General features: G+C 45.2%; 1 protein-coding gene across 1 annotated transcript in view; it reads left to right on the plus strand.

Moving 5' to 3' along the window:
- The window catches only part of ADGRV1 (adhesion G protein-coupled receptor V1), a 1,865,288-nt gene that overhangs the window by 215,926 nt on the left and 1,622,032 nt on the right, over positions 1-27,330 (plus strand). Inside the window, exons 13-14 of the mRNA XM_086963519.1 lie at positions 5-190; positions 15,169-15,349. Coding sequence (XP_086819645.1) covers positions 5-190; positions 15,169-15,349 — 367 coding nt within the window. The remainder of the gene's footprint in view (positions 1-4; positions 191-15,168; positions 15,350-27,330) is intronic.

Raw genomic sequence — 27,330 nt, forward strand, 5'->3', positions numbered from 1 at the left:
TAAGGAGGGCGATTCTGTGGTCCTCAGAATTGGTCGATCGAAAGGAATACTCGTCAGGCAGTTTCTGAGATATGTTATAGAGCCGAGAGACAGCAACGAATTCTACGGAAACACGGGAATTCTGGAGTTCAAACCTGGGGAGAAGGAGATATTAATTACTCTGTTATCGAGGATCGATGGGATACCGGAGGTACTCTCTCTTCAACTAATGTTCCAATCTTGGTCAAAACGTGAACTTTATACAAATCTAATGATTGTTAGAGGTTTATACATGATTCATTTTATTTGTTTAGACGTTTCTTAGAAAGCTTCGCAGGAGTTGCCGTTTTAATAATCATTTAGAAATGCAGTGGGTTTCTTCTTCACCAACCCTGTGTCGAAATATGGGCAAAGCAAATACGTTTCTGTTGTAGTCTCTGGAGAAAGGTTTGGCTAAGATGGATCACTTATACTTGTTCCTCCCCTCTCCGCACCAGCTTGAATTTTAGTACATTTAAAATTATCTATAATCATGCCTTGGCACATTCATACCATAGCTTCTTGTTCGTTACCAGGAATTACCACCATCAGGCATTGGGCAGAAAAATACTAGGGTGGGCACTACCATGCCGTGTATGCCCACAATATGTCATGATTCACCAGCATCATTTTGGGACCATTATTTTAGCAGCAGTATGTGCCATGGATGCCCACAGGGGTCCTACCCTAAAGTTGGGCTGAATGGTATCCCCGTGTGGAATACTGCTCCACCTGACTTAGACTGACACCGTTTTCCCATATCCAGTTTTCCTGGGTACGGGAAGGGGTAACCTGATTTTACTGACCAGAAGTTCTGGCTGGAAGAATTGCTTGAAGCTTTGTCTGCAATAGCAGCCACGCCTCTTTTGCAGTCGCACATCTTTCTATGACAAATTGAGACAAGCAATGTTCTTTCCTGCCAGAGCACTTTTCCCCTTTCCTTCTTCTACCATCCCGACCCTTACCCTACAGCCCCAAACTTTACCCTGTTTGCCACCCGCTCAGAGTAGGCAGTAAATCGGAGTGCGAAATCCCATGAAATGGGGAATATTGTCTGGAATTTTGCATGGTAATTCTGTCCCCACACAATTATTCCCCCATTGAGGTGTATAATGATAAGAAGAAATAAAGCAGCCAAAGTAGTTTGGATGTAGGCTTTATTCTGTAGACTTAAACCCCAGACAGCAAAGAAGAGCCCACACACCAGCCTGCTTTAAGCTCAGTTGCCCAAAACCAACTCCCACACATTCCATCCCCCAAACTTACCCAAGCTCTAGAAGCCCACAAGCCAGGTTGACTCGAGCACACGCTCGAGCACAAACACAACATTTCCTCCTTCCCACAAAAGAAGCAATAGAGAATTTCAAAATAAGAAATGAAAGCAACCAAAAAACCAAAAAACCAAACTAAGTAAAGGTAAGCATACAAGGTTGGACCAAAAATGAACATGCTACAATACAGCACTAATACATGTCAGAATAACAGCAAAAGAAAGTGTACGGAATGTGCACTAAAACTGAAGAGTAAACAAGTGTAATATAATCATCGAATTTCTTAGGTTTCACAAACAAGCATCGAACGCAAACCTCCCCCTCAACACTTTTTGTTCAAGGACCATCGAGTAGGATGCTTGGAACTGGGTTCAACACTGGATTCGACAGGAAGTAGAACCTGAGCCTTGGAAAGGATATCAGGTGGGCACACTTCTTTAGGAACCCCAACATCCACAACCCAATCATACTTACAAGGCTGTACTTGTTTGCACGCAACACTCTCTTCCTTAATACGTCCTTAAATAATGCAATTCTATTGCCTTTCCATCACTTAAAAGTGCAGAATTGCAAAGAATTTTCACAACTTTGAGGGGGGTGGAGTACCTGCTCTCCCCCTTTCGTGTTAACAATCCCTTCTTAACTTTAACAACATCACCCACCTGCATGTTCACTTTTCTCACTCTGTGATCTTCAGCATGCTTCTGTGCAAAATCGCTTTGCTTAACCTCCAAAGACTTCCTCACTTCCTTCGCAGACCAAGAAATAATCATAGTACCATTCAACCACCCATGTTATCCTTGGTGCGAGGAGATCTACCCCATATAATTTCAAAAGGGGAATGTCCTGTGAACTGACATTGAGTGACACTGTATGCGTAAAACATCTTCCTCAACTCATCCTCCCAATCGTTACAGTTGTTGTAAGATAATTGAATGATACCTTTAATCACCCTATTGAAGCGCTCAACCCTTCCGTTTCTCTCTGGATGATACAGGGAGGTAGTCCTGTGTACAATACTAATTTGCTTTATACATTTCTTGAAAAGATTACCAATTAACTGTTCTCCATTATCAGACACTATGAGCCCGATGTAGGAAGGCATTTACCGAATTCGGCCGTTACCGACCGGTAAATGCCTTTTCCTATGTAGGAGGCATTTATTTACAGATTCTGTATTTTTACCGATTCTGTATTTACCGAATCGGTACAATTACCGTATTGGTAAATACAGACTCGGTAAAAATACAGAATCTGTAAATTCTAATGTAGGTAGCACTGTTGACAGTGCTAGAGGCCTCTAAGAATTCGTTATTTACCACCCAATTGGGTGGTAAATAAGGAATTCCTGTGTGCATGCACATCTGTGCATGTACACCTGTGCCATGTGGCACACATACAGGCCCTAAGGGCATGTATGTGTGTCACATTGCACATAAGCCAAAAACAGGGGTGCTACAGGGTGTCAAAGTGTCACCCTGTTCCCCCTGGCAGGATTCGGTATTTACCGATTCGGTAATTACCGAATCGGTATTTGCCATTGATTCCTATGGACTTCAAGGCCCATAGGAATCAATGCTAAATACCGATTCGTTAATTACCGAATCGGTAAATACCGAATCTTACCGATTCGGTAATCAATTAGGTAAAAATACCTACATCCCCAGTGCCAGTTCTTAAATACCGAATCGGTATGATTCGGTATTTAAGAAGTGGTAATCTGGGATTACCTACATCGGGCCCTTATATCTTTGGGAAGACCTTCCCTTCCAAAAACTTCTTCTAGAAAATACAACAAATTCTCAGTGTCCCCCTTCTCCACAATCTTGAACTCTGGCGGCTTAGAGAAATTATCAATAATCACGAAAATGTACTTCTGAGTTCCATCCATCCGTCTAACAGGACCAAAAATATCCACACCAACCCTTTCCCATGGCATTCCAGGGACAACAATGGGATGTAAGGCCGGTTTAATAGTGACTAAGCTCTTGTCTGAATTAGTGCAGTCAACACAATCACGTACTACTCTTTCGATGTCCCTATCCACACCAGGCCACCAGTAAGTGTTTTATTCTACACTTGCTTTTGACTATCCCCAAGTGTCCTTCATGTCAAAGGTTAATTCCCTTCTGACGGTAAACTTTGGGTGGAACCAATTTACCGCCCCTGATTAAAAAGTTTTCTTCAATAGAAAGTTCATTTCTCACCTCCCAAAAGGGAACTATTTGTTCAAGTAAGCAAGACTTCTCTGGTCAACATTCCTGGATGTACACAATAACAGCACACAAATCCTCATCCTGGGAATACTGTTAATCCAAACTTCATAAGGAATGCTTGCCAACTCATTTCCAAAAATAGTTGCGACCAGCCAATGATCCCATTCATTTTTATTATCCTCACTAATACGCAAGGGACATCTACTCAGAAAGTCTGCGATCCTGTTACGAACCCCAGGTATATATATGATCTCATAAACAAAATCCAAAAGTTATACTGAGAAGCGAGAAATCCTGGGAGAAACATTGTTTAAACCTTGGGACGTGAGAACTTTGGTGAGGGGTTTGTGGTCAGTTCTCACAGTGACACATGTGCCCCAAACAAACTGTCTAAAATGCTTGAGTCCCCAAACACATCCAAGAGCTTCCCTCTCAATGTCGGAATATTTTTCCTCAGTTGGTGTAAGTGCCCTGGATGCAAACGCAACCACACATTCTGTGCCATTCTATTGCAACTGGGACAACATAGCACCTAGACCTCTTCCACTTGCATCTGTAGTGATGAAGCTTTTATGTTTGGGGTCAAATCCTTGGAGTGCAGGAGAGTAGCAAATATCTTTCTTGATGCCATCCATTCACAACTGACATTCATTAGGCGATACAAAAGTACACCCTTTTTTGAGAAATTGCCTCATGGAAAAAAATGTTGTCTGCAAAATTGTGAATGAATTTTTAATAGAATTTGGCCGAAACGAAGAAGAAACCTTTAGCAGGAAGTGAGGTTGATGTTTTCACTCAAGCCATTGCAGATTTAAACTCGTATTTTGCACCTACTGTGTGCAAAACCGTGCACAGATGCCACTTTTATGACAGAAAACAAGGACCCTGTGTGAAAGTGGAGGATTATATAGCGGCACTGAGAAGGCTAGCTTTGTCCTGCAAGTTCGGCATTATTGAAGAGGAACTAATTCATGAACAATTGATTGTGCATTGCAATAATCTTAATCTTCAAGATAAACTGTGTATTAATGGAGATGCAAGTTTACAAGAAATTACCTCTATTATTAGCAAAGCTGTACTTCTAGATGCGCTAAAACTGTGGTGGCAAATAGCAAACTGGACAACAGTGAAGACATTGTAAAATTGGTAAAAGGGAGCTATTCTCATTTAAATGAGCAATCTAAAAAGAAAAATGAGAAACCCCCCATAAAAGAAAAAGGAGCATACAAGGATCGCACTGAGAAGTTCTCTGTCTTAAAAGGGAAGTGCTACCATTGTGGTGGCTCTTCTCATTCAGCACATGACAAGAAATGTCTAGCGTTAGGCCAGAAATGTGCTTATTGCAAGGTTTGTGGTCATTCTGCATGAGTGTGTCGTAAATCTAAGTCAGTGAAGTGTGTGGTGGATGAGTATGATCAAGGGGATGAAAGCCTTGATTCCGATGGTGAGGAGAACAAAGTCCTCTGCCTTCATGAGGAATCTAGTGATGCTTGTGGTAAACAGAGGAAAAAAACAGTTTTGCAAAATTCTTGCAGGTGGGGTTCCAGTGACTCTTATGGCTGACTCAGAGTTACCTTACTCTATTATCAACAAAAATATACGAGAGGAAAAATGTTGTGGAAAATTGGTTTAGAACTAGAGAATCTAGTTATACAGTGAACTCATTGAACTACTTGGCTTTCGAAAACTCTCCTTTGAATTTAAGGGAAGACAGGCATTGTATGTGCCTCTTTCTGGTCCTTGTGTTGTAGGTTGGTGGGATCAAGGTGAGCTAGGGATACGATTGGATCCTAATAGCCCAGATCCTGTTTTGTCTGTGAGTGTGAGGACCGAGTGTGAGGACCTATGTGAGGAATTTGCAACAACATTTCCCAAGGTCTTCTCTGGGAGCATAGGTGAGCTCAAAGGTTTTTCACACAAAATAATTCTTAAAGAAAATGCCTGCCCCTGCATCCACAAGGTTAGAAATATCCCTATGAGTGTCAAAGATAAGGTTGTCAGTGAGATCCAGAAACTAGTTGACAACAGGATAGATGAGCGTGTGGAGTCCTCAGACTGGGACGCCCACCTTGTCGTTGCACGCAAACCCAACGACCGGGTTCGTCTATGTGTGGACTTAAGGGAACCCAACAAAAACATTTTTGTAGATGTATTTCCCCTCCCTAGGATCTCAGTGTTACTTGCAGTTACCAAGAACATGGAATGGTTTTCCATGATTAACCTGAATTCTGCATACCACCAGGTGCCTCTCCATAAAGATAGCAAGCACTTGACTGCTTTTGTCACCCCTATCGGAATTTTCCAATTTAGACGAGTCACCATTAATGAGAAGAAATAAAGCAGGCGAAGTAGTTTCGATTTAGGCTTTATTCTGTAGACTTAAACCCCAGAGAGCAAAAAAGAGCCCACACACAAGCCTGCTTCCAGCTCAGTTCCCCAAGACCAACTCCCACACATTCCATCACCGAGCTTACCCTTGCTCTAGAATCCCACAAACCAGGGTGACTCGAGCACACGCTCGAGCACCAGCACAACATATAAGTCATGATTTCACAGTATTGACGGGGTGTCACCACTCTCACTAGTATTCAGGATTTCCACCCTACCAATAACATGAAACTTGCCATTGAGGCCTACATGTTGATAATTAGCACCATTCTGCAGAAAATGCCCCAATATGGCCAGAATTACCAACATACTTTCAGAAATATCAATGATCCATGGGAACCCATAATATACAAGAATTACCATTATTGTGACAAGGTGAATATTATGCCAAGGTTTTGCATCGTGTATTTTATATCCACAATATGCCTCAAATTGCCAACATTGTGGGAGTGTATATATTTTACCATCGATGTGTATCCTACATTGGATGTTGTTAAGAAAAGACACCAATATGTCAGGGCAAGCATATTACGGTGGGTGAGAAATGGACAATATTCGAAGATTGCCCACAACTTGGCCAGAATAAACATTGTGCGAGGGCTAGTATTTATGCTGTGAGGTAGTATAACTGTCTGTAGACGCATTGCTTACAGCAGTAGTAGCTTTATGATGCTGGTTGCACTGGACATGGTATAGTCAGAGTCATAATCAATAGGCAGATTTTCAATATCCCTAATGTGTAGATGGTTTCTATCTATAGAAGGAGTTCCATGGTGTAACATCAGCAACCAAAGATGAAACTCTTCCTGTCAACGTGTTTTTGAAGGCCTAAATATTCACGGGCACATGTACAACAGTTTTTAGTGTCGCAAACAAAGATTCGTCCCATTTGTGAACACTAAAATGGCTTTTGCCATGTACCAATCCAATTTTGGGAGTTGGTAACCTATCACCGACTCCCAAAATAGGGTTTGAGTGTCGCTATTAGGAAGGGGCATGCCTCTTCCTAATAGCGAGTCGCACTGGGATGTTCAGTTGTTTTCCGACTTGAATGCGGTTACAAAACAATCGCAGTTTACGGCCTACTTCCAATAGGTTGTAAGCCAGTCAGCCCCAGGGGACCCTTCCCACTTATGAATGGCAGTGAAAAAGTTTCTAAAGAACAGGCTGTTTTCCTTTAAGGAAAACAGCTGCATTAAAAAAAATGCTTTATTTAAAAAGCAGATTTAGAAAAGGGGGTGGTGATGAACAGAGTGTCTGAGTTAAACAGACCACTCTTACCCAGTCCAAAGATCAGGGCTTGATCCATCACCGTTATTTATCTCACTGCCCCATCCCAGCTCAGAACCTGGCTATATGCAAATCAGTCTGTCCCTGGCCCAGTGCATCATGGGAACAGGGCAGACTAAACTACCAAGCCAATTCTTCACCAGAAAGGAGACAAGCTACCGGGGACCGGTTTCTGGCATTTCAGCCTTCTTCGGCCCGGCTTGCCTGAATCCTGATGGAGCAGTGAGAAAGGGACTCATGTCTGAGTATACCCTGCCACACCTATAGTGGCCAAAAATGATTTAGAAAAGGGGGTGGTGATGAACAGAGTGTCTGAGTTAAACAGACCACTCTTACCCAGTCCAAAGATCAGGGCTTGATCCATCACCGTTATTTATCTCACTGCCCCATCCCAGCTCAGAACCTGGCTATATGCAAATCAGTCTGTCCCTGGCCCAGTGCATCATGGGAACAGGGCAGACTAAACTACCAAGCCAATTCTTCACCAGAAAGGAGACAAGCTACCGGGGACCGGTTTCTGGCATTTCAGCCTTCTTCGGCCCGGCTTGCCTGAATCCTGATGGAGCAGTGAGAAAGGGACTCATGTCTGAGTATACCCTGCCACACCTATAGTGGCCAAAAATGATTTAGAAAAGGGGGTGGTGATGAACAGAGTGTCTGAGTTAAACAGACCACTCTTACCCAGTCCAAAGATCAGGGCTTGATCCATCACCGTTATTTATCTCACTGCCCCATCCCAGCTCAGAACCTGGCTATATGCAAATCAGTCTGTCCCTGGCCCAGTGCATCATGGGAACAGGGCAGACTAAACTACCAAGCCAATTCTTCACCAGAAAGGAGACAAGCTACCGGGGACCGGTTTCTGGCATTTCAGCCTTCTTCGGCCCGGCTTGCCTGAATCCTGATGGAGCAGTGAGAAAGGGACTCATGTCTGAGTATACCCTGCCACACCTATAGTGGCCAAAAATGATTTAGAAAAGGGGGTGGTGATGAACAGAGTATCTGAGTTAAACAGACCACTCTTACCCAGTCCAAAGATCAGGGCTTGATCCATCACCGTTATTTATCTCACTGCCCCATCCCAGCTCAGAACCTGGCTATATGCAAATCAGTCTGTCCCTGGCCCAGTGCATCATGGGAACAGGGCAGACTAAACTACCAAGCCAATTCTTCACCAGAAAGGAGACAAGCTACCGGGGACCGGCTTCTGGCATTTCAGCCTTCTTCGGCCCGGCTTGCCTGAATCCTGATGGAGCAGTGAGAAAGGGACTCATGTCTGAGTATACCCTGCCACACCTATAGTGGCCAAAAATGATTTAGAAAAGGGGGTGGTGATGAACAGAGTGTCTGAGTTAAACAGACCACTCTTACCCAGTCCAAAGATCAGGGCTTGATCCATCACCGTTATTTATCTCAATGCCCCATCCCAGCTCAGAACCTAGCTATATGCAAATCAGTCTGTCCCTGGCCCAGTGCATCATGGGAACAGGGCAGACTAAACTACCAAGCCAATTCTTCACCAGAAAGGAGACAAGCTACCGGGGACCGGTTTCTGGCATTTCAGCCTTCTTCGGCCCTGCTTGCCTGAATCCTGATGGAGCAGTGAGAAAGGGACTCATGTCTGAGTATACCCTGCCACACCTATAGTGGCCAAAAATGATTTAGAAAAGGGGGTGGTGATGAACAGAGTGTCTGAGTTAAACAGACCACTCTTACCCAGTCCAAAGATCAGGGCTTGATCCATCACCGTTATTTATCTCACTGCCCCATCCCAGCTCAGAACCTGGCTATATGCAAATCAGTCTGTCCCTGGCCCAGTGCATCATGGGAACAGGGCAGACTAAACTACCAAGCCAATTCTTCACCAGAAAGGAGACAAGCTACCGGGGACCGGTTTCTGGCATTTCAGCCTTCTTCGGCCCGGCTTGCCTGAATCCTGATGGAGCAGTGAGAAAGGGACTCATGTCTGAGTATACCCTGCCACACCTATAGTGGCCAAAAATGATTTAGAAAAGGGGGTGGTGATGAACAGAGTGTCTGAGTTAAACAGACCACTCTTACCCAGTCCAAAGATCAGGGCTTGATCCATCACCGTTATTTATCTCACTGCCCCATCCCAGCTCAGAACCTGGCTATATGCAAATCAGTCTGTCCCTGGCCCAGTGCATAATGGGAACAGGGCAGACTAAACTACCAAGCCAATTCTTCACCAGAAAGGAGACAAGCTACCGGGGACCGGTTTCTGGCATTTCAGCCTTCTTCGGCCCGGCTTGCCTGAATCCTGATGGAGCAGTGAGAAAGGGACTCATGTCTGAGTATACCCTGCCACACCTATAGTGGCCAAAAATGATTTAGAAAAGGGGGTGGTGATGAACAGAGTGTCTGAGTTAAACAGACCACTCTTACCCAGTCCAAAGATCAGGGCTTGATCCATCACCGTTACTTATCTCACTGCCCCATCCCAGCTCAGAACCTGGCTATATGCAAATCAGTCTGTCCCTGGCCCAGTGCATCATGGGAACAGGGCGGACTAAACTACCAAGCCAATTCTTCACCAGAAAGGAGACAAGCTACCGGGGACCGGTTTCTGGCATTTCAGCCTTCTTCGGCCCGGCTTGCCTGAATCCTGATGGAGCAGTGAGAAAGGGACTCATGTCTGAGTACACCCTGCCACACCTGTAGTGGCCAAAAATGATTTAGAAAAGGGGGTGGTGATGAACAGAGTGTCTGAGTTAAACAGACCACTCTTACCCAGTCCAAAGATCAGGGCTTGATCCATCACCGTTATTTATCTCACTGCCCCATCCCAGCTCAGAACCTGGCTATATGCAAATCAGTCTGTCCCTGGCCCAGTGCATCATGGGAACAGGGCAGACTAAACTACCAAGCCAATTCTTCACCAGAAAGGAGACAAGCTACCGGGGACCGGTTTCTTGCATTTCAGCCTTCTTCGGCCCGGCTTGCCTGAATCCTGATGGAGCAGTGAGAAAGGGACTCATGTCTGAGTATACCCTGCCACACCTATAGTGGCCAAAAATGATTTAGAAAAGGGGGTGGTGATGAACAGAGTGTCTGAGTTAAACAGACCACTCTTACCCAGTCCAAAGATCAGGGCTTGATCCATCACCGTTATTTATCTCACTGCCCCATCCCAGCTCAATACCTGGCTATATGCAAATCAGTCTGTCTCTGGCCCAGTGCATCATGGGAACAGGGCAGACTAAACTACCAAGCCAATTCTTCACCAGAAAGGAGACAAGCTACCGGGGACCGGTTTCTGGCATTTCAGCCTTCTTCGGCCCGGCTTGCCTGAATCCTGATGGAGCAGTGAGAAAGGGACTCATGTCTGAGTATACCCTGCCACACCTATAGTGGCCAAAAATGATTTAGAAAAGGGGGTGGTGATGAACAGAGTGTCTGAGTTAAACAGACCACTCTTACCCAGTCCAAAGATCAGGGCTTGATCCATCACCGTTATTTATCTCACTGCCCCATCCCAGCTCAGAACCTGGCTATATGCAAATCAGTCTGTCCCTGGCCCAGTGCATCATGGGAACAGGGCAGACTAAACTACCAAGCCAATTCTTCACCAGAAAAGAGACAAGCTACCGGGGACCGGTTTCTGGCATTTCAGCCTTCTTCGGCCCGGCTTGCCTGAATCCTGATGGAGCAGTGAGAAAGGGACTCATGTCTGAGTATACCCTGCCACACCTATAGTGGCCAGTGGCCAGTGGCTTTTGTAGTTTGGTTTGCCCTGTTCCCATCATGCACTGGGACAGGAACAGACTAATTTGCATACAGCCAGGTTCTGAAACTGGGATGGTGCAGTGAGCTAAAAAACGGTGTTGGATCTAGCCCTGATCTCTTGACTGGGTGAGAGCTTTCTGCTTAATTCAGAGACTCTGTCCCTCACCACCCCTTGTTGTAAATATTTTTGTCCACCCTAAGCGTGGAAGGGTATTCTCAGATGTGAGACCCTTGCTCATTGCACCATCAGGATTCAAGCAAACCGGGCCAAAGACGGCTGTAATGCCAGAAACCGGTCCCCGGGAGCTTGTTTCCTTCCCAGTGTAAGAATTGGCTTTTGTAGTTTGGTTTGCCCTGTTCCCATCATGCACTGGGACAGGAACAGACTAATTTGCATACAGCCAGGTTCTGAAACTGGGATGGTGCAGTGAGCTAAAAAACGGTGTTGGATCTAGCCCTGATCTCTTGACTGGGTGAGAGCTTTCTGCTTAATTCAGAGACTCTGTCCCTCACCACCCCTTGTTGTAAATATTTTTGTCCACCCTAAGCGTGGAAGGGTATTCTCAGATGTGAGACCCTTGCTCATTGCACCATCAGGATTCAAGCAAACCGGGCCGAAGACGGCTGTAATGCCAGAAACCGGTCCCCGGGAGCTTGTTTCCTTCCCAGTGTAAGAATTGGCTTTTGTAGTTTGGTTTGCCCTGTTCCCATCATGCACTGGGACAGGAACAGACTAATTTGCATACAGCCAGGTTCTGAAACTGGGATGGTGCAGTGAGCTAAAAAACGGTGTTGGATCTAGCCCTGATCTCTTGACTGGGTGAGAGCTTTCTGCTTAATTCAGAGACTCTGTCCCTCACCACCCCTTGTTGTAAATATTTTTGTCCACCCTAAGCGTGGAAGGGTATTCTCAGATGTGAGACCCTTGCTCATTGCACCATCAGGATTCAAGCAAACCGGGCCGAAGACGGCTGTAATGCCAGAAACCGGTCCCCGGGAGCTTGTTTCCTTCCCAGTGTAAGAATTGGCTTTTGTAGTTTGGTTTGCCCTGTTCCCATCATGCACTGGGACAGGAACAGACTAATTTGCATACAGCCAGGTTCTGAAACTGGGATGGTGCAGTGAGCTAAAAAACGGTGTTGGATCTAGCCCTGATCTCTTGACTGGGTGAGAGCTTTCTGCTTAATTCAGAGACTCTGTCCCTCACCACCCCTTGTTGTAAATATTTTTGTCCACCCTAAGCGTGGAAGGGTATTCTCAGATGTGAGACCCTTGCTCATTGCACCATCAGGATTCAAGCAAACCGGGCCGAAGACGGCTGTAATGCCAGAAACCGGTCCCCGGGAGCTTGTTTCCTTCCCAGTGTAAGAATTGGCTTTTGTAGTTTGGTTTGCCCTGTTCCCATCATGCACTGGGACAGGAACAGACTAATTTGCATACAGCCAGGTTCTGAAACTGGGATGGTGCAGTGAGCTAAAAAACGGTGTTGGATCTAGCCCTGATCTCTTGACTGGGTGAGAGCTTTCTGCTTAATTCAGAGACTCTGTCCCTCACCACCCCTTGTTGTAAATATTATTTAAAAAGCAGTCACAGACATGGTGGTCTGCTGAGCCCTGCAGGCCACCATCCCTGTGATTACAGGCCATTCCAAATGGATCACAAATTAGAACCTACCTCATGAATATTAATGAGGTAGGTCATTTGAGACCCCATTGGGAATCGTTAAACTTGTCTGAGGCACATTAAAACATTTCATTTTGTGACTCGCAATTGCGAGCCGCTAGAAATCGCAATTTGTGAGATCAAAATAAAATGGTCGTACATGCGGCACTCAGTGAACAAACAAATTGCAACATGAGTCTACAAGCCCACTTCTAAACTTGTATATTTTTAAAGTGTGAGCCATGACTGCGGAACAAGCCAACAAAGAACCTATCAAGGGGCTTCATTCACAACTGCAAAACCAGATGCATCATGCACTTGGAGTGACAGAAACGTATCAATTATTAAATGGATTTATATATTGGGGTTTCTAATGTGCTAAGCAGCAGCATGCAGGCTGCTTCTGAGTGCCATGTGGGACATCGATAGGACAGAGGGATCCAGAGGTACAAGGACATGCAGACTAGAGGAATTGAGTATTTAGGCACTCACACTGTGGCTTTCACTTCACTCTTTACTGCCTCTGACTTGAGCATTAAGTGAATGATGTTTATTAATGAAAGCACATGGAAGGATCATATTGAGAACCATTCAAAGTGGGATGCTTAGTTGGAGCTAGATGAATATGTGTCTGTGATTATGAGTGTGAAAGTATGATATTCTAAGTTTTTGTTATACATTTTGTAGTCTTGCAAGCCATGCTTTCAGGTGCAACAAAATTATGTTTACTACATTTTTTGAGGGAACTGCTCACCTGTTTGATCAAGACTCTTGTGCCGCCATTGTGAGTGGCTTTTCAATTCGAAGGGCTGGTAACAAGACTTAAAGCCCCATCAGAATTATGAGACCCATAGGAACCCTTAATCTTCCCCCGGAGACTTTGGGGCAGATGTATCAAGATTCCGTTTTGTGAATTCTAAATAGCGATTTTTTGCGAATCGCTATTTAGAATTCGCAAAATGGAATTTTTGTACAAAATTGCTATTTTTTAGCGATTCCTTATTATTCTTTATTTGCGAATTCGCATTTTGCGAATTCGCAAATAAAGAATAATTTCCAATGCATTCCTATGGGCCAAGAGGCCCATAGGAATGATAGTGCAATAATTCTCAAAGTGCGAATTCGAAATTTGCTAATCGCAATTTGAGAATTATTTCAAGGGTGCAGGGGTGTCTCAAAGACACCCTGCTGCACCCCTGAAATATACATGTGTGTGCATGTGGCACACATACATGCCCTATGGGCATGTATGTGTGTCACATGCCACCCTCGCATATGCTAAATAGGGCATTTTTAAAAGAAATCGCAAATTACCACCAACTACAAGTTGATGGTAATTTGCGATTTCTTAACACAAATTCGCAATTTCTAAATGTTACATACAAATCATTTAAGGAATCGCAAAAACTGCGATTCCTTAAATGCTATGGCAAAATAAGGAATCGCCATTTTTGGCGATTCCTTAAATTGCGATTTTATGATACATACCAAAAAATGCTAAAAGGCCGTTTGCGAGTCGCAAAGGCCGAAATTCTGCGAATTTCGGCCTTTTCGAGTCGCAAAAGCCTTGATACATCTGACCCTTTGTCTGATAAAAAGAGCCGAAATCTCCAGCTGAAATGTTGCCCTAAATGGGCAATTCATTCCTAATAATTCCCCTTTTCTGAGTGGACTTTGAGGGTCTAACTCGTAATGAGCCTGGCTCTGTAATTCCGGTGATTGAGAAAATTCGGCTCATTTATCCGGCCACACCTAATGAAGGTTTTGTACTATTTTTAAAGTGACTAGTTAGTTTTCATTAGTTACTAGTGGAGTTATCAAGCAAATAAAAATGAAAATGCTTAAATCTCACTTCCTAAATGTTAACCCCATCGGATCTAGATATCGACAACATATCTATAACCACACAGAATTAATGAGTTTGTGTAAAATAAATGTGCCTTTCCAGAATTTTGCATTATGGCCATCATTTTGTTGACATATAAAAGAGAAACTATTTAATTGGAAAATGTTTTGTGGTGTGACATTGATGAGTGTTTCACTCCTCTTCATCTGTCTCTACAATTAGCACACTGTTGAATATTCTTTCTGTTCCTCTCAACACTCACATAATCCCTTTCCATTTGATATTTTTAGTAATGGTTAGGGAAGCAAACATTTTTTTCACATTTTGAGCATTGCATTTTTCCTGTTCCTCGTTTCGATGCAATTCAAGGACCTCTGTTGGTCTACAGCAGGTCATTGGTTTCACTTGGTTGTCAAAAACCCTGTTCTTAAAACCATTGAGCAAATGACCACATCACATTCCTGACTCCATGGACACTCCTTCAGGCATTTGCAAAGTGCACATAGAATAGATTTCGGTCCCGTCCTGTTTGCAGTGGTTAGACATGCAGCTCGCATTAGCAGGAGTAATTAGCTTTTCCTCCCCTGGCGGTTCTTGAGCTGAGTTCGGGTCAACATTTGAGTACTTGCATTAGACTGTTGCCATGGTGACCTATTCTTATGTCTATGTGTTCCAGTTTTTGCCTATACGTTTACACTATAGATTCAATGAGCGTGTTTGCTTGTTCCAGCTGGACGAGATGTATTGTGTGGTGCTCAGCAGCCACAGTGAGTCGCCAAGCACGCTGGGAGAGGCCACCAGAGTCAATATAACAATCCTGAGGAACGACGACCCGCACGGAGTGATTGAGTTTCCTGCCGATGGCCTGAAAGTGACAATAAACGAAAGTACAGACGAGGAGAAATTTTCAGGTAACATCGACACTTCCTCTTACTCATCATTCAGTAGCCACATATTACCCATCAGCGGCAATGAATATTGCTACCAAGTAACCTGTTGTGTCTATGCTCAGTCGGCATGTTTGAGAAATTATGGTGTTTTGTTTGAGCAAATCATAAATAATTCGTGAATAGCCTTTGGGGGAACACAACACACAAGTCACATATTCCATGGGCCTTGGAGTAACACCACGAATTAAAGAACTGTTTCGAAATTCGTTTCACAAATATAAACATTTTGAAGTTTTAAAAATGCATACACCCTCACTTTGTCCGTAATTAGGGGCAGATTTACAATAACTGGCGCATCCCCAGGGATGCACCAGTTATTGTGCACCGCAGCTGCGCCACTCATGGTGCGCCGCATTTACAATGCGGCGCACCATGGGGCAAAAACTGCACAGATGCGTGACGCATCTGTGCCTTAAAGGGGGCGCATTGCTGGAGTTGCGTCTCAAGCGCGATGCAGCTCCAGCAAAGCTCTGGGGGGCCCTATCTGTCCAATGCTGCGTCAAACCTTACACCTGCTTCAAGCAGGCACAGGGTTTTGACGCAGCATTGGCCTAAAAGTGACTGAGTGAAATCTTGTAGATTTCACTCAGCCACTTTTAGGAGGCGTTCCAGTGCAGGAACGCCTCCCCCCTCCCCTGCGCCGGAACGCCTCCTTATGGCACAGGGCTTTACAACGTGACGCATCTCCCAGATGCGTCACGTTGTAAATACCCCGCACCATGGCGCATCTTTTGCGCCGCCGCTGCGTCACAAAAGTGATGCAACAGCGGCGTAAAAGAGGTGCAAGGGGCTTGTAAATCTGCCCCATAGATTCTAATGTGAGTCAAAACTGTCATTGTACTGCGATGCGTCATTCCAAAGTGTTACCAGCCTCTTCCACCATCTGAACTGCCTATCTATAACAATGAGACACAGGCAAGTGAAACACTACAGTTTACCTAAATTCACCAAATTCTTTAATCTGTTCAATCGTTTAGTTACAGGGGCGTATTATAATTCATGCTCTCGTGCTCATTATCAGTTGCATTTTGACTACACTGGGACAGATTCGCAAAGGTATTAGCACACCTACGCATTACATCAGCAAATGGGATTTACGAGGTTAAAATCCTATTCCTTATCGCGAAATAAGAATGATGGAATTTGGCCCATTTAAATTAGTTGATTCCCACTTAAAATGTTATAAGCAACTCTTAAAAAAAACCATTTTTTTATTTCAAATGCCATTGGTATGAATTTAATATTACAAAATGTTATGCAATAATAGCCTCAACGAGCCAGCTTTGTAGCATAGACCCCCATGAGCTGCTGGCCACGCAGACACTGTTTGCCCCAGCTCTCCCATCTGTCCAATCAATTTAATTCCAAACCCAAACATTCTATAGAACGTAAGCTCCACACCAACCTTCTACAATACATGTCATGAGGTGGAGTGGAGCCAAGAATACTAGATAGGCCTTTTTCCTTCACAACATAACATTTTTCCCGCAATTTTCCAATAAACCCATGAAGGGATAAAACATAACAATAACTTAAAATATGCCATACCAGGTTTCCAAAACAATCTTAAAACAAAATAAAATATATTCATATAAGTAGTTGCGCCCAACATGGAGAAATTGAAATTGAAATTGAAAATACTTGATAAAGCGCACTGTGACCTGGCGGCTTCCTGGCGCTGACGTAGGCAGATGATGAGGATGGAATTCTACTGAGGAAGTTTAGCAGGAGTACGCTTGAGAAAATAAGAGGGTCTTAAGGGCCTTATGGAACTGGATGTAGACTGGGGTTGATCTGATGGACAGTGGAAGACTGTTCCAAAAACAAGGGGCTAGTACGGAGAAGCGGGTGCCTCTGGTCTTGGATCTGCGGAAACGCTGAACATTTAGGAGGGCTTGGTTGTAAGAGCGGAGAGTACGGTTGGGAATGTAGGGGCTGATAAGAGAATTGATAAAGACCGGGGCAGTACGAGCACGGGCCATGAAGGCCAGACAACCGATTTTAAAAAGTGCTCTCTGTCGGATGGGAAGCCAATGGAGAGATTTCAGCACGGGGGTGATGTGAAGGGATTTGGGGAGGTGAAAAATGAGACGGGCAGCTTGGTTCTGAATAGCCTGAAGACGGCGAAGTTCGTAGGCTGGAATGCCTACGAAGAGGCTATTTCCGTAGTCAAGACGGGACAGAATCAGAGCTGAAATGATAAGTTTGAGGGCGTCAGAAGAAAAAAAACGGGACACTTTCCGGATGATCCGGAGGGTGAGGAAACAGGAAGATACCACTGTACTAATCTGGGCGTTTATGGAGAGGTCCCGACTGACTTTAATGCCTAAGGTTTTAGCAGAGACCACTGGCGTGGGCGGGGGGCCGAAGGTAGAAGGCCAAAAGGCAGCCGACCAGGGAGAAATGGTGTGGCCAGTCAGGACCAACTCCGTCTTGTCCAGATTTAGTTTGAGTTGGTTGGAGTTCATCCACTCGGAGATAAAGGTTAGGGTGGAATGAAATTTAGGTAAGGAATCAGAAGGGGAGGAAAGATCGAATACAAGCTGGAGGTCATCCGCATAGTTATATACTGAGACCCCCATTTCAAGGAGAGAAAGGATGAGAGGGTGAATGTAAAGATTGAAAAGGAGGGGGGACAGGGAAGAACCCTGGGGGACTCCACAGGGAACCAGGCGGGAGGGGGCAGAGAAACCAGAAAGCTGGACAGCCTGCGTCCTTTCGGTGAGAAAAGAGGTGAGCCAAGAGAGGGCATGGTTCATAACCAGAAACATGACTGAAATGAAATATTTTAAATATTATGAATAAAACAATATGTGATATCTACTAGTGAAACTAGTTATAAAAACGAAGATGAAGAGGATAAGAGCTAAATAGCTATACCTATTGGAACCAAGATATTGTTGGGAATGCAAGCAGAGAATTAGAGCGGAAAATAATATGAACCTCCCCAGGAGTCTACGCTCTTGTACCTTTTACTGCACAAGTGACTCATCTGTACCTCCCTGGATGATGAGACCATTTTGTTCACTGCATTTTTATTCAGAATGTTTTTTAACACGGTTATCTTGTTCAGATTTACTCTGTGGGTGCAAATTATTGTTACCACCAATAGAAACGTATAAATTATCCTGCCTGAGTGAAATTGTGACTACTTTAGTAAGAGTCCACCAATGACGACCCTCTGCACGAACAGCACCTTTTTTGACATAACAGTATTTCGATGCAAGCACATAATCTCCCTCAGCAACAGGTTTGACTTACACACTTTTTTTAATGTCATAATAGACTTTTTGCTTGCGTTGGACATTGTTTACATTATATCTCATATGTGTGCTATACCCTCCAAAGACAACTTATGTTTCAACCATCCTTACATCCATGCATGCCTGAATTGATTTCTTGGTTTCCTACTTCTAAACAGCTCAAAGGAGGGAGACATTTGTTAGCGACTGAGGCGTGGTCCTGAGAACCACAAAACGGTTTGGTCTGCAGTGTTCACAACACATCTGTTGTACAAAGCCCACCACACACACTGCGAAAACACTGTTGAAGCGCTCAACCAGACCATTGGTTTGAGGATGATAAAGTGAGATTCTTACACACCTGATACTGCTAATTTCCAGAAATTCTTCCTCATCAGATAAAACTAATTGTACTCCATTGTCAGAAATCGAGAATTCTGGCAAACCCTTTCTCATGCATACATCTTTAAGGAAATTCAGCAATGATTTGAAATCTGGTTCCCCAACAAATCTTAGCTCTGGCCACTTTGAGTAATAGTCAATGAGAACTAGAGCATACTCTGAATGAATTGCAAGAGAATTGAAAGGCCCTTCTAAATCTAGTTTTAATCATTGCCCAGCAGGACATTCAATGGGAGATAACAGCGGGTTAGATGTCTTCAGAGCTTTGTCCCTTTTTGAGCATACAACACCACTTTAATCAGCAGATCGACTTCCTGGTCCATCTGCAGCTACCGGAATGCAAAACGTACTCTAAGTAGGGTGAATGTGGCTCCTAAACGACCTTCATGGGCAGTTTCTAGTATCAACATCCATAGTCTTTCGGGAGGGACCAATAAGTCAAGTCTAATAATTAAGCCATCCTCCAGTGATAATTCTTGAATCACCTTAATAAACAGCTTGATACTCGAATCCAGAGTTTTCTCCTTCGGCCAATCCTCTTTGATTAATTTGGATACTATACCAAGCACCCCATCCTTACTAGTGGCAGACTTCTGATTTGTCTCTGAAAAAGGACAAACCTTCCCCAACTCTCTTGCTGCAATAATACAACTTTCATCTTCACTGTCATCTGTGACATATTCAAGTTCACGTTTTTGCTACTCTTGCACGTTCACCTTACTGGGAAAATGAGAGAATTAGTCTGCCCTGATGTTTTTCCCTTCTGGTATGTATTCAACATTGAGTTGAAACTTTAAAAGTCTCATAGAAAACCTAGCTATTCTGGGTGTATTGTTTTTTTGAATTGTTGCCTCTAAGAATGAACACCAAGGGCTTGTGATCAGTGTGCAATGCAAAACTCCTTACACACAGATAGCTTAGAAATTTGTCAATGGCCCACCAACATACCAACAATTCCTTTTCAATGACTGAAAAGCTTATCTTCACATCACTGAGTACTCTGGAAGTGAACCATATTGTGTGTTCTTCCTTCCCCAATCTTGGTGTCCATACTGCTACTAATCCCAGGTTCTTTACATCACCAGTCAAAATACATTTGAGTGAGGGATCATACGGCTTGAGAGTCTTAACACTCATCACCTGAGACTTAACCCAAAACTGTAATGCTTTCTTCATCCCAACATAGGGCGTTATTATGATGGCAATTGGTTAGACCGCTGAATGCCATTGTATTGGACAGGAGACCATCCGACAATGAGTCGGCGGTACCGCCAACGCTGTTAGGATTAGAACGCCATGCAGGCAGTCATACAGGGCTGTTTTCTACTGCGACCTGTGCTGTGGCGCAGGAAAAGGGCTGCAGCACAACCCGCAGTACAAAGAGGCACTTTGTGCACATCCATGCATTGTGTGCCACACACCATGTGGTGCCTGGCACCCAGTACATGGATGTGCGGGGGGGCACTACATTTGCCCCCAGGGCCACTGAACGGTGGCCTATGGGGTAAATGCTTGGGCCTCCCAAAGTCCCTTACAATCTTTCACAGCAGTGTGACTGCCATAAAAGACAATCTTAAAGGGACATCCTATACCGTACGACGGTGCCTGCGCAGGCCCTGCCTCCATTGTAGGGATAGGATAACCGCGGTCGCTTCAGGATCATGGATCCCGTCAGAGGTGGCAGTTTTTTCCGCGACCTCTGTGCTCCGTCTGCCGGTATTATAATCAGGCAGTCAGACCGATGGTCTGGATGTCGGGCAGACTGCCACTAACAACCTGTCAGTGGCAGTCCGTCCATCATCGTAATGAGGTTCATAATTGTACGCTCTTTTTCAGTAAATTAGAGATATGTCTAACCTTAGATACCAAATCTGGGAAAAGTGTGAATAAAATTCACTCAGTACAGGGAAAGTCTTAACCCCCACTTTGTCAGTGGGAGGTGGTGTTTCTAGACTAGCACTGACCAACCTGGGTTTTGGTCTAGTACCAGTACTAGAAATCATATGGCTTAAGTACTCAAAGGTTTCTTTTAAAAACTCACATTTTTCTCTTTTCGATGCAACACCCTGCTGCTGAAAAATGGTGAGTGGTTTAGTGCCACATCATGAGTCTGGCGATCATTGGTGAATATCAAAACATCATCTTGAAAGATGGCTACATTTCTAATCCCCTTGAATAATGTAAACATCACGCTGTGGAATACTGAAGCAGCTGATGCCAGGCCAAATGGCATGAAGCAGTTCTTATACGCTGCCCAGGGGAAAACGAAAGCAGTTAAGACAGTGGTTAATTTGAATGAAAATAAGTGCCAAGGCTCTCGTAAGGATGCAGCTTGCACTCGCCCATTTCTACTATTAGCGCCGCCTGTAACAGAACTAATTACTAACCATGAAACCCCACAAGCGGGGAGAGGATGTGGTGTGATTGCCAGAGTTGCCAACTTTAGAGCTGGGGAACCAGCTACGAGTCTCGGCGTAGGCTCAACATCCTGTGATTCTTGGCGAATCATGTTATCTCCCCATGCCTACAAAAAATAGATGTTTCCTTAACTGGTGCTCATGAAAACCGCCCTAATACATTTAGGTCGAGTTCACGCTATAAGTGTCAATAATTAAGTGCCTGTGCTTAGCAGCAGAAACCACTGGCTCAAATTAATCACTGAGTGAATTGACAGGATTCCAGATCTAACTCATTCCGGTGTTACGTAGATGCTAAATAACGTTTGTTGAACAACTTTGCTCCTGCAACTGAGGCCATCATCTCGTTTATTTTAGGAAAGGGGTGAGAGTCCACCCATATCACTTTGTTGAGAGTGCAAAGGTTAACACATACCCTCTTGTGTGCCACCACCAACGGGGAAAGCCAGAGTGATGACTCCACTGGCTCTATGATGCCCCTCTTAGTCAAAGTTTCCAATTGTTTGTATAGGTCATCCTTCACACTAAAAGGTACCCCTCTCAATTGGTGTTTAACGGGTACCACTTCTCCTTGATTTTAATTCTGTGCTTGAAACTTTTAATCTTTCTTAGTTCCCCTAGAAAAACGCTTGTGAAAATATTCAGCATGTATTCGACTATGCTGGTGTTTCAGATCACTAAAACCTGTTCCTTAGATCCAGGCCTCAATCCATGCTAAACAAACACAGATGGAACCAACCAAGAATGTTTGGTTCCTTAACTGTCACATACATTTTACCTTGAATGTGCCTTCCTTTGAAAGCCAGAATGTCTTCAAAATACTCTAGTAACTCAATTTTTTGGGTTCTCTTAATAAGCATTTGCCTAGAAACCAGCACACTATTTGGTATATTAAACCTGTTCACCAGTGTCTTAACAGCTTCTTGAAATTTGTTGAGCTCTTCACCTTCCACTAACTCCACCTCTGGAAGATCTTTAAATGTAGACCTTCCTTCGAAACTTAAGGAATGAAGTAATAGGATTTTTTTTCATTCTGGTCTAAACCTTGATGCCCCAGTGGCCCCTAAATACAGCTCAAAAGCATCAAACCACTGCCTCCAAGGAATTGGTGGCTCACCTGGAGTGTCAAAAATTGTGGTGGGGGATTCACTGACTGCATAATGAAAACGACCAACAATCAAATCTAAAATATGAGAGAAAACACCTCCTGTAGTTTGTTGTTCAAAGTAGGCTTACGATTATACAGGTTAATTCAAAGTGTGTATCTCACCGCATGCGTAAAGTTGTGCACATCAGCACATGTAATATCCTGAAATTATGTACTGTTGGTTGTTTAGTGTGCACGTAAAGGTGTTCACATCAATCACTCAATCAATCAGGAGTTTGTAAAGCGCTGCTACTCACTGGAAAAGGGTCTCGAGGTGCTCGCAGGGGCAGCTCCTGGGTGATCACCGTGGTTCTTTGAAGAGCCAGGTCTTGAGATCCTTCAAGAACTTGGAGAGTGTAGGTTTCTGCTGGAGGTTAAGAAGGAGGGTGTTCCATGCCTTGGCTGCGAGGAGGAAGAAGGAGCTTCCTCCTGTTCTTGATGCATGGTACCTTGGCGAGAGAGAGCTGGGCTGGGCGGAGGGCTCTTTCGGGTGCATTGAACGAGAGACGGTGTTGTGGAGGACCTTGTGTGCATGGGGAAGAAGCTTGAAAGTAATTCTCTTCCCGACAGGGAGACAGTTTAGTGATCGAAGATGTTGGCTGATGTGTCAGTGACGCGGAATGGTGGCGGTGGCGTTCTGGATATTCTGAAGTTTGCGGGTGAGGTTTTTGTTGGTCCCTGCAAAGAGTGCATCTGCTGCTGATGAGGGCATGTGTGATGGTTTTCCTGTGTTCGAGGGGAATCCAGTTGAAGGTCTTTCAGAGTAGGCATAGGGTGTGACAGCATGAGGAGGTGACAGCTGTGATCTGGCGGTCCATTTTAAGTTTGGAGTCCAGGATGATTCTGAGATTGCGTGCGTGGTCTGTGGGGAAGAATGGGTTCCCGAGGGCGAGGGGCCACCAGGTGTCTTTCCATGCGTTGGGGTGTGAGCCCATGATGAGTATCTCGGTTTCGTCTGTTTTGAGTTGTAGCCAGTTGTTCTTTATCCACCTGGCGACTGATTCCATTCCTTCCTTGTGTTTGCGGATGTTTGGTTCGTCGTCTGTGTACAATGTGATGTTGAGTCCGTGTGAACTGACAATGGATATGAGTTGTGCCATGTAGACGTTGAACAGAGTGGGGCTGATGGAGGATCCTTGGGGTACTCCGCAGGTGGTTGTTGTGGGTTCCGAGAGGAAAGGACGGAGTCTGAGCCTCTGCGTTCTGCCAGAGTGGAAAGAGCGGATCCAGTCGAGGGCCTTATTATTATATTTCTTATATAGCGCCAGAATCGACCCCCGAGGGGGTATCTCCGCGCTTGCCTTGGGAACCCGTCCTGGTTTTTCCCTGTGAGATAGCCCCTACAGGGCATCCCCAAGGTGAAAGCCAAGCATCCCGCCGCGGGGGGCCGTTGTGGAGATTAAGCAAGCTTAATGCCCAGAGTTGCAGAGTGTGAACCCATGATTAGGTCAGGCACCGAAGCGAGAATTATCGAGTCCGTGGACATTTTGAGCTCAACACCCTGCCGCGTCGGGAATCGAACCCTGGTCCCGGGTCTGACCTCTGCTTCAGGGTCTGCCTGCTCTAACCAGTGAGCCACACTTCTCTAACCAGTTCCAGATTCCAGCATTGTGGAGTCTGTGGTCTAGGGTGTGGTGTGAGACTGTGTCGAAGGCAGCGGAGAGGTCCAGGAGGATGGGGACCACAGTCGTTCCCCTGTTGAGGAGGAAGTGGATGTCATCTGTCGTGGCCAGGAGGGCGAATTTGGTGCTGTGGTTCTTCCTGAATCCGGATTGGGAGGGTTCAAGGATGTTGTTTCCTTCTATGAAGCCAGCGAGTTGACTGTTGACTGCTTTTTCCTTTACTCTAACCCGATATGGTAGTAGAGAGATAGGTCTGAAGGTCTTGAGGTCGGTGGGTCCGCCAAGGATTTTTTCAGGTGAGAGTTGATCTCGGCGTGTTTCCAGACATCGGGGAAGGAGGCTTTCTTGAAGGAGCGTTTGATGATACGTTGAAGCTCGGGCGATGATGTCTGTGGCTCTGTGGTAATGTGATGGGGGAAGGGGTCCGTGGGGGCCCCAGAGTGGGTTGCCTTCATTGACTTTAGGGTGTCATTGAGGCCGTCCAGCAGTCCAGTGTCGGCTTTGTAGTGTGGAGAGCGGTGGATGTGAGTTTCTCATGAGGGTTGTTTTTGTTGAAGTTATCATTGATCGTATTGATTTTGTGATGGAGGGAGGCGCTGAGTCTGTCGCAGAGATCCTGGGAGGGTGGATTGTAGGTTGTCTCACTGTTGTTTGGGCGAACACTTTGATGATCCCGAAAAGTTCCTTGTTGTGTGCTTGGAAGGAGATTCCGTCCTGGAGAGCTTTCTTCCTCGAGTATCTGATGAGTTTGTGGTGGACGATGATGGCTGCTCTGAAGTTGTCGAGGTATGCTAGGGTTTTGGTGTTCCTCCAAAGCTTTTCGAGGTGTCTGCAGGTTTTTCTAGATTATTGGAGGTCAGTGGAGAACCAGCTGGCTTTCTTGGTATGTGGGTTGGATGTTTTCTTGAAGGGGCGATGGTGTTGGTGCAGTTGGTGACCCAGTTGTGTAGGGTATGGGTGGCGGTGGTAGGGTCATTGTCTGAGGCAGTGGTAGCAGAGCTGCTGAGGGAGGTGGTCGTCGGAGATCATATTCCTATTCCTGCGCTGGAGCAGGACTAGGTATCTGCAGGATATGTTAGTTTTGAAGGTGAAGTGGATGTAGCAGTGGTCCATCCATGAGACTTCCGAGGTGTGGGTGAAGGTCATGGAGTTTCCTGCTGTGAAGATGGGGTCGAGGGTGAGTCCTGCTGAATGCGTAAGTTCCAGTACGATCTATTTGAGTCCAATGTTTTGGAGGTTGTCGAGGAGGGAGGAGGAGTTGGGGTCTTGGCAGTTGTCGAGGTGGAAGTTGAGGCCTCCAGTAAGGTGTAGTTGGGGGAGGTGATGGTTTGCGGGGTAATGATGCCGGTGATGGAGTCGGAGAAAAGTGTGCGGGTTCCAAGGGGTCTGTAGATGAGGATACCTCGGAGGTTGGTGGATGAGTTTGTCTGTATCTGGAAATGGAGGTGTTCCATCAGGTCTGTGGGCACGTCCGTGTAGGTGCTCAGACAAAGGTTGGATTTGTGAGCATTGGCAATTCCTCCCCTGGGTTGTTCCTTCCGGGTGACCTTGTAGCCTTTGGGGATGGTAAACGCAATGTCAGGTCCCGGTTCATTCAGGTTTCGGTGAGGAAGGCGACGTCAGGGGTGATGCTGTCAAGGAGGTCCCAAATTTCTGCACCGTGTTTGCAGAGGGAGCGGATGTTGAGGAAGATGCATTGCAGGGTTTGGGGTGCAGTGAAGTTGTGGCTGGAGGGAAGAGAATGGCCCTGGGTCTTGGCAAAGGTGAAGGCGTGTCGCCATTGTTGGCAGGTGAAGGGTCCATCGGAGTCAAAAGGTGAGAAGAGCTTGCAGTTGTTGTTCTTGCTGACGTTGAGTGCATAGAGAGCTAGGAGCTGTAGTGTTGGTGGTTCGAACGACCAGGTTTCCTGGAGGTGGTCGAGGCCGGTGCGCCAGCGGCGCGGCCGCACAGCAGCCGCCATTAAGTAGGGGTTGGGGAGGATGGGACAGCTGGGAGACAGTAGTGGGAACACGCTGAAGTGGAAGGGGCATCAGGAGTAGCAGAAGGGGCATGACTCTGGGAAAAAGTGGAGCAAAAGTAGGTGAAAGAAGCTTGAGTAAGAATAAATAATGAACTAGATAAAATAAAAATGAGTACGAAAAATAGGGAATTTTGGAGGAAAAGAAAATCCAGAGGACAGTGGGTAGAGAAAGCTGACAAGAGTGGAAAAAGAAAGTCCAAGGGCAAGACATATGGCCTCGAACCATGGTCTGCGGCGGTCAGAGGCAGAGCACTGCCTGGGTGAGCTGTGGAGCTGTGCGCTGGGAAAGCAAAATTCATATTCATCTACATCTCTCTCGTTTTGTCACTTCTAATAATCTTCTTCACTCATCCCAATCTGGCTTTCGCCAAGGCTTTTCCACGGAAACCACCCTACTAGGTGTTACTGAGAACATTCGCCAATTATTGGATCAGGGTCAAACAGCTGCACTGATTTTGCTTGATCTCAGTGCAGCTTTTGATACTGTCTCCCACAGTATTCTTCTCGATAGCCTTGCCTCTTTTGGCATTTGTGACAAAGCCTTACTTTGGTTTTCGTCCTTTCTTTCTGATAGGACTTTTCAAATCTTCTCAAATACTTCCACTTCAAACATCCACAATTCCCCTCACGGTGTTCCCCAGGGTTCTATTCTTAGCCCTCTTCTCTTTAATCTTTATGTCGTTCCGTTAGCTCATGTTGCACAGCTTTCTGGTCTTAATCTTTTCACTTATGCTGATGATTCTCAGATTGTTTTTTCCTTATCTCAAGCTGACCCTTCTTCACCTTCCTCTCTGCAATCCGGTCTTAGTGACATTTCTCGCTGGATGAGCCGTAATTTTCTAAAACTTAACAGCGAAAAGACGGAGGTGCTTGTCTTCGGCAACAAGCCTGACCTTTGGAGTCCAAGACACTGGCCGTCAACCATGGGCGTTTTACCTACTCCATCTGAACGTGCTAGGAACCTCGGGGTTCTCATTGACAGGGATCTGTCGATGAAAGACCAAGTCAATAAAGTCTCAGCCACCTGTTTTACTATTCTTAGATGGCTGAGAAAGATCTTCTGGATTCTGCCATCTGACACCCAGAGATCTG

The sequence above is a fragment of the Lissotriton vulgaris genome, chromosome 3_1 (genome assembly GCF_964263255.1).
Source record: "Lissotriton vulgaris chromosome 3_1, aLisVul1.2, whole genome shotgun sequence".
In the NCBI taxonomy this organism is placed as follows: domain Eukaryota; kingdom Metazoa; phylum Chordata; class Amphibia; order Caudata; family Salamandridae; genus Lissotriton; species Lissotriton vulgaris.